Genomic DNA, 18,416 nt, shown 5'->3' with positions numbered 1-18,416 from the left:
GACGTGTGTAGGGACTAAAACATCAACATCTTGAGAATTTTGAAAATGATATATGGCTACTATTGTTTATATATCTTACTTCGTTTAGCCAAAGTACTCACGAAAACTTGTTTTACAACATGAAAATACTCTGTCCTCGACGTCATGTAGATAATTTTCCTAAAAATGTCATAGAACTCTTCACAATGGGAATTTAAAAATTGTACCAAAACAAAAAATATTGTACTTCAAAGACTTAAAGCTGCACAGTCACAGATTTACCGTTTTGACAACTTTTATTATATTTTGTCTAAGAAAGAGCCAATTTTGCGTAAACAATCTGAAAACAAGGGATAAAAGACTGCTGACAAATGATCAGATCGCAGTTTGCCCTATTTCCGTGCGAAAACTTTTGTTTTATGGCTAAAAGCGTTACTAACGCTTTAAGAAAAATGCATTTAACATACGTTTTTAACATAAATATGAAAACCTCCATCTCATTTTTGCCAGCAGTCTTCTATCACTGGTTTCCATGCATTTTCGCAAAAATTGGCTCGTTCCAAGACAAAAAATAAAAAAAAGTTGTCAAAACGTTCAATCCTGGAGAGTGCAGCATTAAGAATGTTCGGAAAGTTTAGGCCGCAGTGCTACGCAATTTTCTAAGACCACGGCGAAGACATGGGGCCAGGTTTCAGCGTCTTCATTCTAAAGTAGATTTAGGTTCATACAATCTGTTGAAATCAAACGGCATTCTTTTCTACTCAAACATTGCCCTGACCCGAAATGACTTTTCAGTCACACGATATTTATCTTAGATTTAAAAGTTAATTCGTCAAATGCATGTGAAAAAGTTACTTATTGATAAGCTTGTTTCATAATACCCTTTAAGACCCGTCCTTAATCAAAGATAACAAAAGTATCGTGCAGATCTTAATTTCTTTGATTTCTTTATCACATTTAATCCTATAAGATTTAATATTGTAAATTAGTTTTGGCAGAGCTTTTATCGGGATCATGTAACAGTCACCAGCAAACCAATCAATTTCTTTATGCTTTCCTTATAATGCCATTATTGGCAGGCACTTGAACAGCTAAATTGCACACTATTCTTTACTGGTTCAACATGTTAACGTTTAATTGAGAGGGTTAGTAGTAAGGGTGTCCACCTCTCATCCAACAGCTTGGGGTTAGATCCCCACCAGGGTGAGACTCGCCTAGTAGTACAGGTGTCCGCCTGCCTCTCACCCAACAGCCAAGCTGGGTTAGACGCCCACCAGGCTGAGAATGGTTTAGTGGTAAAAGTTTCCGCCTCTCATCCAAGAGTTTTTGGCGGGTATGGTCCCCACCAGGGCGTGAGTCGTGTAGTGTCATACATGACCGCCTCTCACCCAAAAGGTTGTGGGTTCGGTCCCCAGCAGGATGAGAGTCGTCTTGTGGTATAAGTTTCCGTCTCTCGCATAAGGGCTTGTGAGTTAGATCACCACCAGGATGAGATGGTCAAGTGGCATAGATGTCCGCCTCTCACCCAAGAGGTTGTGGGTTAGATCCCCACCAGGGTGAGAGTGGCCTAGTGGTATAAGTTTCCGCCTCTCTCCCAAGGGTGTGTGGGTTAGATCCCCACCAGGGTGAGAGTCGTCTAGTGTCATAGATGTCCGCCTCTCAAACAAGCGGCTGTAGGTTCGATCCCCACCAAGGGTGAGAGTTGTCTAGTGTCATAGATGTCCGCCTCTCAAACAAGCGGCTGTGGGTTCGATCCCCACCAAGGGTGAGAGTCGTCTAGTGTCATAGATGTCCGCCTCTTACCTAAGGGTTTGTAGGTTCGATCCCCACCAGGGTGATTGTCGTCTTGTGGTATAGGTGTCTGCCTCTCACCCAAGAGGTTGTTGGTTTGATCCCTACCAGGGTGAGAGTGACTTTATTGTGGTATAGTGGCCACCTCTCACCCAAGAGGTTGTTGGTTTGATCCCCACCAGGTGACCAGAGTGACTTTATTGTGGTTTCAATTGGAATGGTTTTCCTTTTTTACTTGAAAGCACCTTAAACTGAAGAGTGACATAGGTGTCCGCCTCTCACCCAAGGGTTTGTAGGTTCGATTCCCGCCAGGGTGAGAGTCGTCTAGTGATATAGGTGTCCGCCTCTTACCCAAGAGGTTGTTGGTTTGATCCCCACCAGATTGAGAGTGGTCTAATGGTAAAGGTGTCCGCCACTCACTCAAGATATTGTGAGCTTGATCCCCACCAGGATGAGTGTGGCCTAGTGGAATAGTTGTCCGCCTCTTACCCAAGAGGTTGTTGGTTTGATCCCCAACAGGATGAGAGTCCGCCTTTGTCCCAAGAGTTTGCAGGTTCGATCCCCACCAGGGTGAGAGTAATCTAGTGATATAGGTGTCCGCCTCTCATCCAATAGTTTGTGGGTTCGATCCCCACCAGGTTGAGAGTCGTCTAGTGGTATAAGTTTCCGTCTCTCTCACAAGGGCTTGTGAGTTAGATTACCACCAGGGTGAGAGTGGTCAAGTGGCATAGATGTCGGACTCTCACCCAAAAGGTTGTGGGTTCAATCCCCACCAGGGTGAGAGTGGTCTAGTGGTATAAGTTACCGCCTTTCACCCAAGGGTTTGTGAGTTAAATCCCCACCAGAGTGAGAGTGGCTTACTGGTATAAGTTTCCGTCTCTCACCCAAAAGGTTGTGGGTTCAATCCCCACCAGGGTGAGAGTCGTCCAGTGGCAAAGATGTCCGACTCTCACCCAAGAAGATGTGGGTTAGACCCCCACCAGGGTGAGAGTAACCTAGTGGTATAAGTTTCCGTCTTTCACCCAAGGGTTTGTGGGTTCGATCCCCATCAGGGTGAGAGTCGTCTAGTGGCATAGATGTCCGGCTCTCACTAAAAAGGTTGTGGGTTCGATCCCCACCAGGGTGAGAGTGGCCTAGTGGTATAAGTTTCCGTCTCTCTCCAAAGGGTGTGTGGGTTAGATCCCCACCAGGGTGAGAGCCGTCTAGTGGCATCGGTGTTCGCCTCTCAAATAAGTGGTTGTGGTTTCGATCCCCACCTGGGTGAGAATCGTCTAGTGTCACAGGTGTCCACCTCTCAAATAAGTAGTTGTGGGTTCGATCCCCACCATGGTGAGAGTGGCCTAGTGGTATAAGTATCCGCCTCTTACCCAAGAGGTTATTGGTTGGATACCGTCTCATAGCATCTCAATAAATACACCATTAACTAAACAATTTTTGGTGATCTTAAAGCTGCACTCTCACAGATTGAACGTTTAGCCAACTCTTTTTTTTTTGTCTGCGAAAATGCATGTAAACCAGTGATATAAGACTGCTGACAAAACATTAGATCGCAGATTTGTATATTTAAGTTCAAAAATTGATGTTTTATGCATTTTTCTTAAACCGCTTTTAGCCATGAAACATTATTTTTTGAACGGAAATATGAAAATCTGCGATCTGATCTTTAGTCAGCAGTCTTATATCACTGGTTTGCAGATATTTACGCAAAAATTTTGCTAATTCCAAGACAAAAAATAAAATAAAGTTGTAAAAACGGTAAATCTGTGAGAGTGCAGCTTTAAAAAATGGACCTTTGTAGAGCGATGCCAAAAGTCAAGCTAACCCACTCTGTTTTCAGTAAACAATGATACTAACGTACGTTTCCGTATAAGGAATGTCATCATGGGCAACCATTGTACTGTCTTTCAAATTCTGGCGATCTGGGGGACCGAGTTCAATTCGATCTTTGGCTAGAATACTTTTTCTACAGTCTCGTTCAACAGAGTTATGATGTTATGCGTACCACATACGTTAGATTTATCACTATCAAACCTCTGATGATGGAGAATGTTTTATACGGCAAAACAATGGAATGATTGTGTGCATATTTCCGCGTATTACCTCACTGGTTCCTTGCGAAACCCATGAAACTGCCCCATTACTCATGATTACCAGATTTTCCTCGCCAAATCGCCCACGGTACACTACGAAGCAAGGAACGTGTAATCAAGTGACTCTATTGCGGCTTCAATTGGAGTGGTTTTCCTTTTGAATTGAAAGCACCTTAAACTGAAGTGGCTTGGGTTTATTTGCGCTATTCTCTAATATCATGTAAATACATTTTTCGATTATTTTTTGGTTTGTTAATGATCATCGCCTTTCGCCATTTCATTAACACATCTATTTAATATATGTCCGTGGATTATCTTAATCTGTCAAATTTAGCTGGAAAGTTAATAAAAGACCTTGGTGGATATTTTGATTATTTTCACAAGTACGTGCGAGTATTCCTTCTTAGTGATCCGATTCCATGTGAACTTGTTCTGAATTCAGTTAACAATACGGAAACGAACATAACAAAACAAAAGAGGATATACTTTTTTCTTAAGCGCATACAGCATACCGATTTATCAACATCAGTTATAAGCACAACGTCAGTTAATGAGGAAATGAAATACTGAAACATGATTATGAAAGCATACGGCTCAAGACCACAGTTATCTGCCCCCCCGTTGACCAAGATCCGGATGTGAATACAGAAAAAAGAGTGCTTGTGTTCAAGTATCAATATTTTATTAAAGTTGAATGAAAGAGAAGAAACAGGTGGCGTTTTTGCATAGAGCTTTAATAACATAATTGGACACTTATTGCAAAAACTGATAGTTTTCAATGTAAAAAATGGAAAAATCATTGCCTGTGGAACTATGTAAATTGGTTGTTTGCAGCCTTATTCCGTCCTGACCTCAGGGTCATGTATTACTACTCAATTTTGTGAGAAAACGCAATAGTCCACCCTATGTTTTCTTGTTATTAAATTTTGTGTCTTGGATTGTTCTACAGCAGCCAGTTACTTGTTTTTCAATTGGGACTGTTTTAAAATGAAAAGCCAGGTTAGTGTCTATATGAAACATATATAGTAAAAATAACTGTGGTCTCACTTCATACACACACAGCAGTTGTTCGGCTCTTCAGTAATAAAAGTAAAATAAAATATGTTATATTGCACTTAGCCAGCTATGTATTAGTGTGGTTCCCTGCTTACTGATTATATAGTGATATAACGAGAGTGTTAGGGGAAGGTACTCCAGACAAGCTATGTATTTGATTGTTTCCAAATAAGAACATTATGTCTGGTGAAATGACATAATAACAATGTACATTTACCAAATTTATGCAATATTTAGTTTATCAATAACATTGTGCATAACAGATATCTGTTAATACTCATTTTGGGAGGTTATCAGTAGTGATTTAATAATTATAATCAACCCCAAAATAATATTTATAAAACTTTTAACAGGAGACAACATCAAAAAGAAGGCATTCACTGACTCATCAATTGACAATCATTATTTGTTGTCTCCTGTTAAAAGTTTTATAAATATTATTTTGGGGTTGATTATAAACATGATTCCCATTAGTAAGTTATAATCAGACTTAAACATCAACTCTGGATTTTAGTTAATGGTATTTCATGATTGTCACTTATCACAACAATTGAAAACACAATTTAGTAAGGCATAAAAGGGAATGGAAAACATGTTTAATAATTTTCCAAAATGAGCTTATGTTATTTGTGTTAAAAAAGTCAAAATGAAGCCTTATTTACATTTACCAAATGTTACTTTATTGTTTCAAATTATTTTCTGCATTATGTAAACTGTGATTAACATGTCATATAACATGACCCATGATTGAAAATAAAATTTATCTTATCTATCTTTTTTTACAAAAAAAAACTACTTATCGATCTACATGAGGTTAGGCCAAAAATGGTTTGGTAAGGGTTACGTCATTTCCAAAAAAACAGGTAGCCGGGTAGGTTTTTTTTTTACTAGGCTTCATTTCAAAACGTTATTATAATCATTAGATAATGGTGTTTAAGTAATTTATCGTATAAAGCTTTAAAGGTTTTTATCTATATTTTAAAACATTAAGAACAACTTTTTTACCAACTCACTATAAAACGGAAGGGTGGACGCCTTTTTCGTTGGTAGGGTCGGGCAAAATTGGTCCAAAAATGAATGCGAACATTTTATGCTAAATTAGCACTACAATAATTATATTGCCGCTGCTCAGTTTATCGGTTGAAATACAACAAATCACTACAGTAAAGCATTACGTTCTGTACATATAGTCTGGAACCAATATTATATTCCGCAAGCAGCTGCTTGCTACTTTAACATTGTTTGATGACACTTTAGTGTTGACTATTAACATACATAAGTATGGCCCGACGATCAAGTACAGCACACGACTTGGTTCTATACTGGCACATTACTGAGAAGACCTCCGTCCACCCGATGAACACTTCCGGTGACCATGCGTGAGCAGTCGCTGAGCAGGTAAAGGATTGGCTGTACAACATCTTCCATTTCCGCCGGGCGGCCCAGCGGCGTGTGGAACATAAGTCGCTCAAGGTTTTTCGGCGGGTTGGTCCAAGCGCGCATGCCTAGCGGTGTGGTGACAAGAGTCGGGTTGACGGAGTTCACCCGGATATTATGCGGCCCCAGTTCTAGGGCAAACTGTCGGCTGATCGTATCCAGAGAAGCCTTGGACATGTTGTACGCTAGCGAATCCCGGAAGGCGCTCAGCGACTTCACACTGGAAACGTTAACGATAGATCCCGCGATACCAGCCTCTTTCATTTTTCGTGCCATCACTTGTATGACGTTCAACGCGCCATAAACGTTCAGAGCGAATAAATCCTCGCACGCTCCTTTGTTTACATCCAGAGATGATTTCCATGGCAACGCGGTCCCGGCATTGTTCACAACTCCATGCAAAGCAGGTAAGTTCTCAAGTTGTGTACGAGTTGCTTCCCATTCCGTCAAGTCAGCTACTACAGGAAGGATATTTTTACAACATTCCTGAACTAAGGAATCCAAGTCATCCTTACTCCGTGCAAGCGCGTAAACAGTTGCCCCACACCCTACCAGGGCTTAAGCTAAAGCACGCCCTATACCACGAGAAGCGCCCGTCACTTAAATTAGTTTTCCTTTGAAATCAAAAGACATTTTATATATACTAAAATCTTGACCTTTCTCAAGTACGTTATGCTTATGCTGCAGGGGAAGCAACCGCAACATAACTCATACCATCGCGAGGGGGTACTCTCCCCTATTGCGTACCGAATTGTTATGTAAGCCCATTGAGAATTGCACTATTATTCGAATGTTCGCCTGTCTTTATTCCTTAGAATATGTTGAACGAAACGGTTGTCAAAGTGTCGTTGTCATTATTTTTTCAGGCCAATGTTCTGATTAGAACATACGACGGAATAACCAGTGTTACCTGTTTTCCGGAAATCTCCCGATGTATCAAGGAAAACATATTTCGTATGTTTTCAAAAATAGTCATTTCAACACGTTAAGTAATTATTTACTTACTTCACCGTCGGTGATAACGAAGAAATTTTGTATATTTTAGCGCTCTACAGAAAAGGAGGCCTCGTTTCGGCTGCGACGACACTTTAGGCTCACTTTGGGCTCTTATATTGTTGGTGAATGTTTAAAAGATACAGTATTATTTAGATATCCACATCCTGCACATCTAATATAATTACGGCTATTTTTATGTTGAGAGGCGAAATACTGCAATCGGAACACCTCGATCATTTTCCATCGAAAACAAACTCCGACGGCTGTAGGTGAACGATTTACGATGTCAGAATTCTTCAGATTTAACTATGCTGCAAGTAGGTAGAAATTTCAATAAAGCCAGTTTGCCTAAGGATTTTACTCTTAGGAATCTTATTTGTTTTTAAAAGCAACAATACACTTCATTGGAAATCCATTTGAATTTAGTTATACAAATTACACGTTAAAGCACTACAAGTAATAATATTATTAGAACTACTTCTTCTGATATTCAGCATACATCCGAGGTTATTTTTAATTTGCCTAGATGCAAAACGGCCGACGAGTTCCGATTGGCGAATACTGATTTGGGGCGTTGGTGGTCACCCCTATCGCGGATGCCTCCGTCCGTCTTTAAGCCCTGTAGACCACTTGATAACTCATTACAGATACTCATTGCTTTGGAATTTACTTGTATTGTTTTGTATGTAATTATTTTTCTATTGAAATTTCACTTTCGAAGTATGATTTGATGTGTAAACAATGTTTGTATATTTATTGTCTTAACGCCAATGTTTTGTGTATTTATTCTTAAAGCCAATGTTTAAACAAAGCATGTGTTTCAACATACACTCATGATTCGTTAGTTGAAAGATGCGAGTTTGTATCATTTGATAAAGCCTCACGAAAGGACGAACTACAGATTAGTTCCTTAATTTCAAAACTTAAAGTGATTGGGAATACAAACAAAATATTTAGGACATATTATATTGTAAGTATACTTTAAAACTTATTTTTTAATTACTTAGTAATTTCTATGAGTCAGCCGTAATCAATAATAATCATATCATTTTGTCAACTAATAATCATTATAAGTGATATTGAAAAGTTCAATGTGCTCGCATTGTAGTGTCGAACTTAAACCCTCTGTAAAGTATTAAACACACAAAACATCAGTTCCATGCACTAAAGTCGAACCCCGTTGACTCGAACTCCCAGGAACCGGCGAAAATACCTCGAGCCTCGGGGAATTCGAGCCAAGCGGGTATGCTTACCTTAAGTATAAATAAGTCGGGTCTTTGCATCCAGTTCGAGCCAGCGAGGAACTCGAGCCACGCGAGTTCGAGCAAATGGGGTTCGCCTGTAAGTGATGTTGAATAGTTCAGTTCTGCTTGCATTGTAGTAAAAGTAAACCCTATGTGCATAAAGTACTAAACATACAAATTCCATTAGTTTGAGAATTTAAAGAAACCCTTTAATACCTTTTTCAAATTTAGCATACCTCGGTATATCTACAGTCAAACCCCGTTGGCTCGAACTCACAGGGGCCGACAAAAATACCTCGAACCTCAGTAAAATCGAGCCAAGCGGGAATGTTTTCCTTTAGTTTAAAGAAATCAGTTTTTTTACATCTAGTTCGAGCCAAGCGAGTTCGAGCCATCGGGGTTCGACTGTATATATGAGTTTGTCACAACTATTTCTGAAACTCTCAAGGAAACTATGTATACATGATATATAAACAGTGTGTTTGGCACTTTGGCTTTGCGATAAATGTACAACATATCCTACTTCACATACATATACGCCCTTTTTTGTGTATAGTCTTATAATACAAATCATGCAAAACATCTCACGAACTGACTCTATTTTCCAGGTAGCCATTCACAAAAGAAACATGTCTCTTCTCTCCATGGGGTTTCTACTATGCGCAATCCATACGATCTTTGTACGGCCAATCTCCACCAAGACGGTCGAGTTCCAGTCTCGTTATTACACCAATACCACCCTACATTGTGACATTGAGGGGCTCAACCTTCCCAGGGTCACCTTCAAATACTGGATCCTCCCTAACGGCACAACTCTGCAGTACTGGCACAATAACGGGTCAAAGTTCACCGTCGGGGAGTGGCCTATTTATAACCTCACTATCGCTGACGTCACCGCTGAAGATTTCGGATACTACTATTGCGTGATATTCTGGGACCCACGTTTGTTCTTAGCAAGTTCCGTGAAGATCGGACTCAACACGGACGGAGCGAATTTCGATGACCTCAAGGCGCGGTACGTGTATCATGTGTACATCGGAAGCGTCGTTGCCGGGGCAACGGCATTGGCAATATCGTCCTTGTGTCTGCTGTACTGGTGCAAATACAGCGAACAAAATACTGTTAATGAAGTAAAAGATGCGAACCTCTCTGATGAGAACAATAGCGAAAGTAATGCCCACAAGAAGGACACAATGTTGATAAGAAGGTGCTTTAAAAGGAGACAGTCATCGAACAGTTCTGTTGTAAGCGGGATAGAAGAAAAGCGAGCGGTTTATGAACTGGATAATGTCGTAGAAGCCTTTGATGATGGCTATTCCAAGCCAGGCGATCTCTCCTACCTCCGTTCGCTTGGCGGTGACAGTCAGCCGCCACTGGAAGTAAGAGGAATTATCGAGGAGCTTCGCGCTGAGTTTGACAATACCAGTGGTTCAGACATCACGCCACCGCTGCCGCCGCCTCCACCGATGGACGACGATGCCGAACATTGGACAGAGGGTGGTGTTGAGCCACCTGCGGTCCGTGACGGAAATGATGAGACGGACACACGGCCTGATGGTTCCGTCTACGATGTTCCAAGGAACAGTAGTATACTACTTCATGATCAGACGATCGGTTCCATTGGGGCGGATGGGTCAATGGGGTCATGTGACCAAAATGAGAGTACTGACAGGGACTCCCTAGATGTTACTCAGCCGGTCATTGTACTGAAGGCAGAAGTGGACGACGCTGACCTCAATAGGCCGCTAGACGGCTTCGAAATTGACGAAGATAGTCTGATGGACGCCATAAAGTCGGCTTCACTTCAGTTTTATTTGGAAGAGGATGCGGACAGGGACCTCGATTTAAAGAAAGTGAGACGTGATGAGGCAGTGGAGTGTCGGCCAACTTTAGATTATGGGGACTCTGTTGAGAGGGACAAAAACAACGATGACACGATGAGAGCAAGCTTTAAAACGCATTACGCCGGTATTCATTTCTAATTAAAAATGAGGGTATGCCTAATTCCGTGTGAATTATTCAAAGTGTCTGTAGTAAAATATTACTACATTGAATACATTTGTATGTTTTTGTGTAAAATCTTTATATATTTTAACGTGTGAGCACAAAAAGCTATATTTCACAAGTGATGTAGCCATGAGTGAAATCTTTTGTAGTTTTATAGTAGTTTTTCATGAAATCTTGGATAATTTGTATGCGAACATTACGTCATTTCGGAAATGATGTCGTTGATATTGTTACCCAGCCCTGAGAACGCTGACGTTAAATTTGAGAGCGGGCTAAAATTTCAAAACAATGTTTTTCACTGTCTTAAACATAAAATAAAAATGTTATTTCACCGAAAAATCTCTGTAAACCACCGGAAAGCATATAATAAATTGAAAAATGAACAGGTGACTTTTCGTGTGCTTTCTTTCAGTAAACGTGTCATTGAACCATTTACGACTTTACATTTTAAGCGACTCCAACAACGACAGCGATGCCGTAAAAGGCTATGGTATATATCTGGACGATTTTACACTTGGCCAACGCGCTTAAAATGAGAGGACATCCTTATGTTTGCTCAATCCTACTTGAAACTTGGTCGTAGCATGGATTTTCATACCTCGCACTACACAACATCAGATACAACTGTTAATAACTTAGCAATGTGCCTGTTCTATGCTTTAAAATTGCGGGAACAACCTGTAAATAATATTCTACCATAACCGTGTTAAAAACACTATACTGTGGAAGTATTATTTATTTACGAATATAATGTTTTTTTTATCCTTTGTTTCTGATGCTAAATATCTAGACATGATATTACATGCACCTTTATCACTTCATTTATTGTCTGTCATCTTTGACATATGACTGTGTTCACCATTCACCTGTAATTGCCTTATTTGCATTTTTTGTACATAATGATTGTTTCCGAACGTTGGCCTTTATCAAACAAATGATTTTAAATGAATTTGAGTTGAACCTTCCACTATATGGAATCGTGTTAATTTTGCTCACCATTTTGATTTCTGAATTTATGTATGCTTTGTAAAACATGTTTTAAATAAATATGATAATACTTCCTATTTCTTTCTACTGTAAACGTTAACTCAATATTCCTCTTAAGACATGCACAGTTACAATACAGCCTCCTCTGTGTTAAAGTATGATTACAATGGACAAAGTGTGTGCTATGCATAGAAAATTCTCATAAATAAACAAACTATGGCAGCCTAAAGTGGACACCCGATACTGTGTCCATAATAATGTTTTTAAAGTTGTCTTGTTTTACATTCTGTCGAAAGGCTATAAAATAACACAATGCCACAATGAAAACAACTTACAGTCGAATCCCGTTAGATCGACATCACAGAGACATGCGAAAATACTTCGAGCCTCGCGAATATCGAGCCACGCGGGAAAGCTTACGAGGAGTTAAACAACATCGGTGTTTTACATCCTGTTCGAGCCAACAAGGAAATCGAGTCAAGCGATATCGAGCCAACGGGTTTCGACTGTACTATGCTGTCTTTGCCTTTAAGGTGAAATTATTTATGTTTAAAGCTGCGAAACTGAGCTTGACAAATGGACTATGTATAACATAATGCACACTGGCAGGATGCCATAAGTACGTACAATCACATGGCAAGACAAATACATATGTCTACCATGACAAGGTCATGTCAATGAACTCTTTAAAGTTTTAAAGCTGCATTCTCACAAATTGTAAGTTTTGAATACTTTTTCTTATATTTTGTCTTGGAATGAGCCAGTTTTAATATCTGAAAACCAGTGAAACCAGACTGCTGACAAAAGATCAGATCGCACGTTTTCATATTTACGTGTGAAAATTGATATTTATGGCTAAAGCGCTATTAAAGCTTTCAGAAAAAGAAGAGTTTTTTTTCGGCAGTTTTTCAAACGTTTGGGATCGGGTCTATTGTGAGTTATCTTATAAGGCTTAATTTAAGGCAATGATACCAAAATAAGCTGATTATGAGACAAAAACGAAAAACAAGTCAAAACTGTCAAAGCTGTGAGAGTTCACCTTTAACATTTCAATATATAAAAAACCGTACACATTAATTATTTTATCTCACCAACTGTAAGTCCCCATATTTTGTTAAATATAAACTTTTCAAGGAAGTTATTCACGAAATATTCATGATTAACTTTGTTAATGGTAATCAAGCTTAAGCAAGCAAAATATGATACTTAAATATTTTACCAGTAGGCGAACACTTCTTTAGGTATTCTTCTAAATTGTTAAAATATCTGAATATTCGTATATCATTTACGTTTAAAGGCTCCTTTTCTGTTGGCAAAATCCCAATTAAGTCAAAATAAATAACTTTTTGGCTGTATGAAAAGGGTCAAATTAAGACATGTGTTCGAGAACTTAAAGCGAGATTTCAGAAAATTGCCCTTTGTATCGGACAATAGCTCATTGAGCTAATGTTTCTTATTAGCACATACCCAACTTTAAATAAAGAATCTTCTATTACCCAAACTACATAATTATTTATTAAACAAAACACAATTATGAACAATAGGGAACGAGGCAAGAATGACAACTCTGCAACGAAATTTCGGAACACTTCGGATAATCCCGTTAGTCTCCGTTAATATGTAAAACTGTTTCTTCCTCATGAACACAAAAAAAAATCAGCAAAATGTTTCTTTATGTTTTTTTTTCTTTTTATTTTAAGCTTGTTGGCAGTGAGTTCTGCACGGGAAGATAAAGTAACTTGAAGTTGATGTTGGCGTTGCTCGTAGTATTGGCTTGAGGTGCTCCGAATGCATTGTCGTTTGTATCAGTCATCGCCCGTGTCCTGTTGTTCCTCATCATCGTCGAGTTCTGAGCGCCAGAGAGTTAGATTGTCTCTAAGTAGCTGCATAATCAATGTACTGTCTTTATAAACATCCTCCGAGACGTTTTCAAGGCCTTCAATCGCCTCATCAAACGACTTCTTTGCTAGATCGCAAGCTTCATTCGGACTGCTTTTGATTTCATAAAAGAACACCGAGTAATTCAAAGCGAGGCCGAGGCGAATTGGACTAGTTGAAGGGAGTTTCTCCGTTGCAATGTCCATTGCCTCCTGGTAGGCTTTCTCGGCGGTTTTGATGAGCGTTTCGCGGTTGGCGGCGTCGTCTGCAGCGATCTCCACCATATAGCGATGATAGTCGCCCTTCATCTTGAGGAAGAAGATTTTGGCCTGCACGTTCTCCGGTTGGAGAATAAGCCTGTCGTCAAGGAGACGGATGACGTCACTGCATAGACCCACGAGCTCGTCCTCTACCTTTTTCTTCATGGCCTCGACAAGCGCCCGCTGCCGCTCCTTCAGATCCTCGCCAAACTGAAAACACAAACAAATGGCCGATTCAGAACTTTGTTAAAGTTAACAACGTTGTTAACGTAATTGTTGTTAACAATTAAAGTTGAAATAGTTTATGATGTGCTGATATGTTTAAGTAAACTACGCAAAGCTCAATCAGTTGTCTCAATATTTGTAAAGATTACAATAAATCACAACAGAGCACATGTGTGTCCATCAGTATTGAATACAGTCGAACCCCGTTGAGCAAAGGGGGAATGATAACATTGAGTATAATGAGATCGGTCCTTTTGGTCAAGTTCGGGCCAACGAGGATATCGAGCCAAGCGAGATCGAGCTAACGAGGTTCAACTGTATTTGAAAGTTATCAACTTACGAGTTCACATCGTTGTTAACATTAACAATGTTCTGAACAATCGGCACATGGTCTTCCTTGAAAGTAACGTCATAATTCAGGGGATGACAAATCTTACACTTAGGAAATACATAACATAAAAACACACCTTGATGGTAAACGACCAAAGAAATACAATTTTATGTTTTCGATTTCCAGTGGCAACAAACATATTGTAGGTAGGTCCGGATTTATATTTTATATAATACCAGGTCACACTTAAAATCGGCACTCATTGGTCCGGATTAACGATAAGTAGTGCGCTGTATTAAACAATACATTTCTACCAGAAACTATTGCCCGATGGAAACAAATCATGAGGGTCGGGCGGAAAAACATAGTATAGATCGAAAAACCGGAAACAAACTAACTTCATCAGAACTTGGTATAGAAAAAATATAAGTTAATCTAGCCATGTTCAATCATCGTATGTGTATCATACATACATGCATAAAAGTTAGAACCCCTGCTGTTATAAATATGGCGCAACCTGGTTCAAATTTGATATTGCTGATAAATTGGTCATTTTCTTGAAACCTTATTTAAACACAAAGTATCATTTGTATAAAAAACAGTCGTACTGAATTTCCTAAACGCCGGATTTCCAGGTACGGCGAACAATTGGTACGAGTTGTCAACAAACAGGATGTGAATCTTTTAACAATGTGACGTCATTAATAGCTCTTCTTTCTTCAATGAAATAAAAGTCATATTGTCATGACATCGACCATAACCCAAAATCTTCTTAGATATTCAAATGAAATTTGGCGAACGACATAACGCACTTCATTATCATGGTTTTAATAATACTTGAGTAAGTTTTCCAACTGAAAAACATCATCAGCAACAGACGATCAACCAAATATAGGCACTGATGCTTCTCTTAAGCCTCATTTTGAAGGTTTGTGAATCGCCGACTCCATTCTTACCCTACCTTCGCATTAAGGACCCGCCAGGAGGACCGTCGACCCCCAACAACATTCTTGTAAGCCACGGACAACAGGTTCCTTTCTTCTTCGTCCAGCGGCTCATCCTTGCTGGAGACTGAAACAATACCACCCTTGTTATCTTACTAAGTATGTCGACTACTACTGCTACTGCTGCTACTTCTGCCATTCCTGCTGCTACTGCTACTGTTCTTGCTACTGCTGTTGCTTCTACTACTGCTTTTACTACTGCTATTCCTGCTGCTTCTACTACTGCTTTTACTACTGCTATTCCTGCTGCTTCTACTACTGCTTTTACTACTGCTATTCCTGCTGCTTCTACTACTGCTTTTACTACTGCTATTCCTGCTGCTTCTTCTACTGCTTTTACTACTGCTATTCCTGCTGCTTCTACTACTGCTTTTATTACTGCTATTCCTGCTGCTTCTACTACTGCTTCTACTACTGCTATTCCTGCTGCTTCTACTACTGCTTCTTCTACTGCTATTCCTGCTGCTACTGCTACTGCTGCTACTTCTGTTATTGCTGCTGCTACTGCTACTGCTTCTTCTACTGCTATTCCTGCTGCTTCTACTACTGCTTCTGCTACTGCTATTCCTGCTGCTTCTACTACTGCTATTCCTGCTGCTTCTACTACTGCTATTTCTGCTGCTTCTACTACTGCTTTTACTACTGCTATTCCTGCTGCTTCTTCTACTGCTTTTACTACTGCTATTCCTGCTGCTTCTACTACTGCTTTTACTACTGCTATTCCTGCTGCTTCTACTACTGCTTCTACTACTGCTATTCCTGCTGCTACTTCTGCTATTGCTGCTGCTACTGCTACTGCTTCTACTACTGCTATTCCTGCTGCTTCTACTACTGCTTCTGCTACTGCTATTCCTGATGCTTCTACTACTGCTATTCCTGCTGCTTCTACTACTGCTTTTACTACTGCTATTCCTGCTGCTTCTACTACTGCTATTCCTGCTGCTTCTACTACTGCTTCTACTACTGCTATTCCTGCTGCTTCTACTACTGCTATTCCTGCTGCTACTGCTACTGCTTCTACTACTGCTATTCCTGCTGCTACTGCTGCTCCTTCTACTACTGCTATTCCTGCTGCTACTGCTGCTGCTTCTACTACTGCTGCTACTTCTGCTATTGCTGCTGCTACTGCTGCTGCTTCTACTACTGCTTTTACTACTGCTGTTGCTACTGTAACTATTACTGCTGGTGCTACTTCTGCTGCTGCTGCTATTGCGTCTGCTACTATTGCTGCTGCTGCTTCTTACTCTACCCTTAGTGAATAATGCTTATACTCCAACTGTTGCTTCAGCAACAACAACGACAGCGACGACAAAAGCAACAGCACCATCACCAAATAAAACAACAACAACAACGCAACAACAACAACAGCACCAATTTCGACTCATTCCCGGATTTCTATTACAACCAGTACAACCTCCACTATAACCACTACCACTATCCCCCATCACCAACTCCACCACTACCACTTCCAGTAATATTGCTACTACTTCTAAAGATACAAATAATGTTTATAATAATGAAAATGATCAATACATGTAATCATACTGTTATTATTTCAGATTAAATTAATAGAATTTACATTAATATGATATGAAATGTAATTCTAACATTGCATTATCCAACTTAAATGGAAAATGAAATAGTCGAACGTAACCTTCCACAGTCTGCGACAGACGTACGTACCGTCCACGAGCGCCTTCATCTCGTTCACCATGTCATCGTACCGTTCCGCGTGTTCGCACCATTTGGCTTTCGTTCTCATTATTTCTCGTGCCATTTCCGTCTGTTTTCTTCCGTCTTCACAATGCAGTAATTATGCTAATGATTCGAATTGTCGGTATATACTTAATCCTTTAAGATTTAAGACACAACCAGTGTTTAAAAATAAATGATCGTATCGTGTATTCACAATTAAAAAAGGTAGATATGTCTTAAATTACTGTAGCATTTATTAAATAACCAAATACCACTTTAGAATGCGTTTATTTCGTAGACAAACTGAAATGTCCTCATGCTCCAGTTATATAATGAGGAAATATTTAACATTCATTCACTGTATAACTAGATGTTTGCTTTAACCTAGTTTTTTAGTATCGCTTGTATAAAATACTCCCTTGTAACTCGGTTATGATAAACGTCCTTGAGTGAAACTATAATCTACGTCAGCAGTCAAGTTTATTTTGACTGAGAAAGCAAAAAAAAACCGCTCACATTTATAAGTGAAAGAATAATGTACATTACTGAATGTACGACTTTTTTCTCTCACAAAAGCATATTTAAGAGTATGTATAATTTTAAATTATCAATACAAAACAAGACGGCCCCGTTCCGGAGAATGATTATGTATAAGAATGATCGGAACGATATTTGAGATAGTAGTGTCACTCTAGGGAATAGTATACACTGAAATACAGAAGACTGGTTGAAGGTTATGTGCTATATAAACCAGTTATCGGGGGCAGATCCAGGAGTCGACGTTAGAGGGGGCGTAACTTAGGGGCGTAACCTTTTGACTTGCGCCCCTCCCTCAGAAATGAAACTTATTTGGTTTAAAGTGTTGGCACGGGGTATCGGGGGTATTCCCTCAAGAAAATTTAAACTATTTCTAATCCGACATGATGCATTTTGGGCGTATATTATTACTTTTTTCTCCTTTATTGAAATAAAAAGTAAACTTTGACCTTTATTGGGGGGCGGGGGCAGGGGGCTCCGTTTGCCGCTGCCGCCCCCCCCCCCCAGATCCATCGCTGGATTAATAGTTTTGGACGTGATGTTGAAAATTGGATGTTCATGAAAACAGGTGTGAAATAAGATTTCGGAGTAATAAAGTAAGGCAAGGTTAATTTTCAAGGTGTTCGTGTTTCGGGAGATAAACATAAAAATGAGTATCCTTTCTGCTTTAAAGAGGTATACATTTGGAACAAAAATAGTTATTGAAAAAATACTGTAAGATATTAAACATCCTAGATCATTCTTGCATAAAATTCTCGTTATAGGAACACACCATACTTTTAGGTGTTCTGTAGCAGGACATACATGTATAACGTACTTATAGGCCCATACGCCATAAGTTTTGAGTCAATCGAATCTAAATCGTTTAAGACAAATTGAAATTTATTCAAAAGAAGGTA

General features: G+C 39.5%; 3 protein-coding genes across 3 annotated transcripts; 1 reads left to right on the top strand and 2 right to left on the bottom strand.

Annotated features, from left to right (window-relative positions):
* Positions 1–6,233: 6,233 nt before the first annotated feature.
* Positions 6,234–6,617, bottom strand: LOC128202776 (L-xylulose reductase-like). The gene has a single exon (XM_052903913.1). It carries the CDS (start codon positions 6,615–6,617, stop codon positions 6,234–6,236), a length of 384 nt encoding a protein of 127 aa, XP_052759873.1.
* A 945-nt stretch (positions 6,618–7,562) lies between these two features.
* LOC128245499 (uncharacterized) lies at positions 7,563–11,081 on the top strand. Its single transcript, XM_052963680.1, has 2 exons — positions 7,563–7,670; positions 9,206–11,081. Exons 1-2 carry the CDS (start codon positions 7,658–7,660, stop codon positions 10,573–10,575), a joined length of 1,383 nt encoding a protein of 460 aa, XP_052819640.1. The 5' UTR covers positions 7,563–7,657; the 3' UTR covers positions 10,576–11,081.
* Positions 11,082–13,084: 2,003 nt separating this feature from the next.
* Positions 13,085–18,368, bottom strand: LOC128246575 (14-3-3-like protein 1). Its single transcript, XM_052964839.1, has 3 exons — positions 16,969–18,368; positions 15,243–15,352; positions 13,085–13,935 (listed from the first exon to the last, which is right to left on the bottom strand). Exons 1-3 carry the CDS (start codon positions 17,060–17,062, stop codon positions 13,393–13,395), a joined length of 747 nt encoding a protein of 248 aa, XP_052820799.1. The 5' UTR covers positions 17,063–18,368; the 3' UTR covers positions 13,085–13,392.
* Between the last annotated feature and the right edge of the window lie 48 nt (positions 18,369–18,416).

This window comes from Mya arenaria, chromosome 9 (assembly GCF_026914265.1).
Source record: "Mya arenaria isolate MELC-2E11 chromosome 9, ASM2691426v1".
In the NCBI taxonomy this organism is placed as follows: Eukaryota; Metazoa; Mollusca; class Bivalvia; order Myida; family Myidae; genus Mya; species Mya arenaria.
The sequence above is the reverse complement of the archived record's forward strand: the minus strand, read 5'-3'. Positions and strand labels throughout refer to the sequence as shown.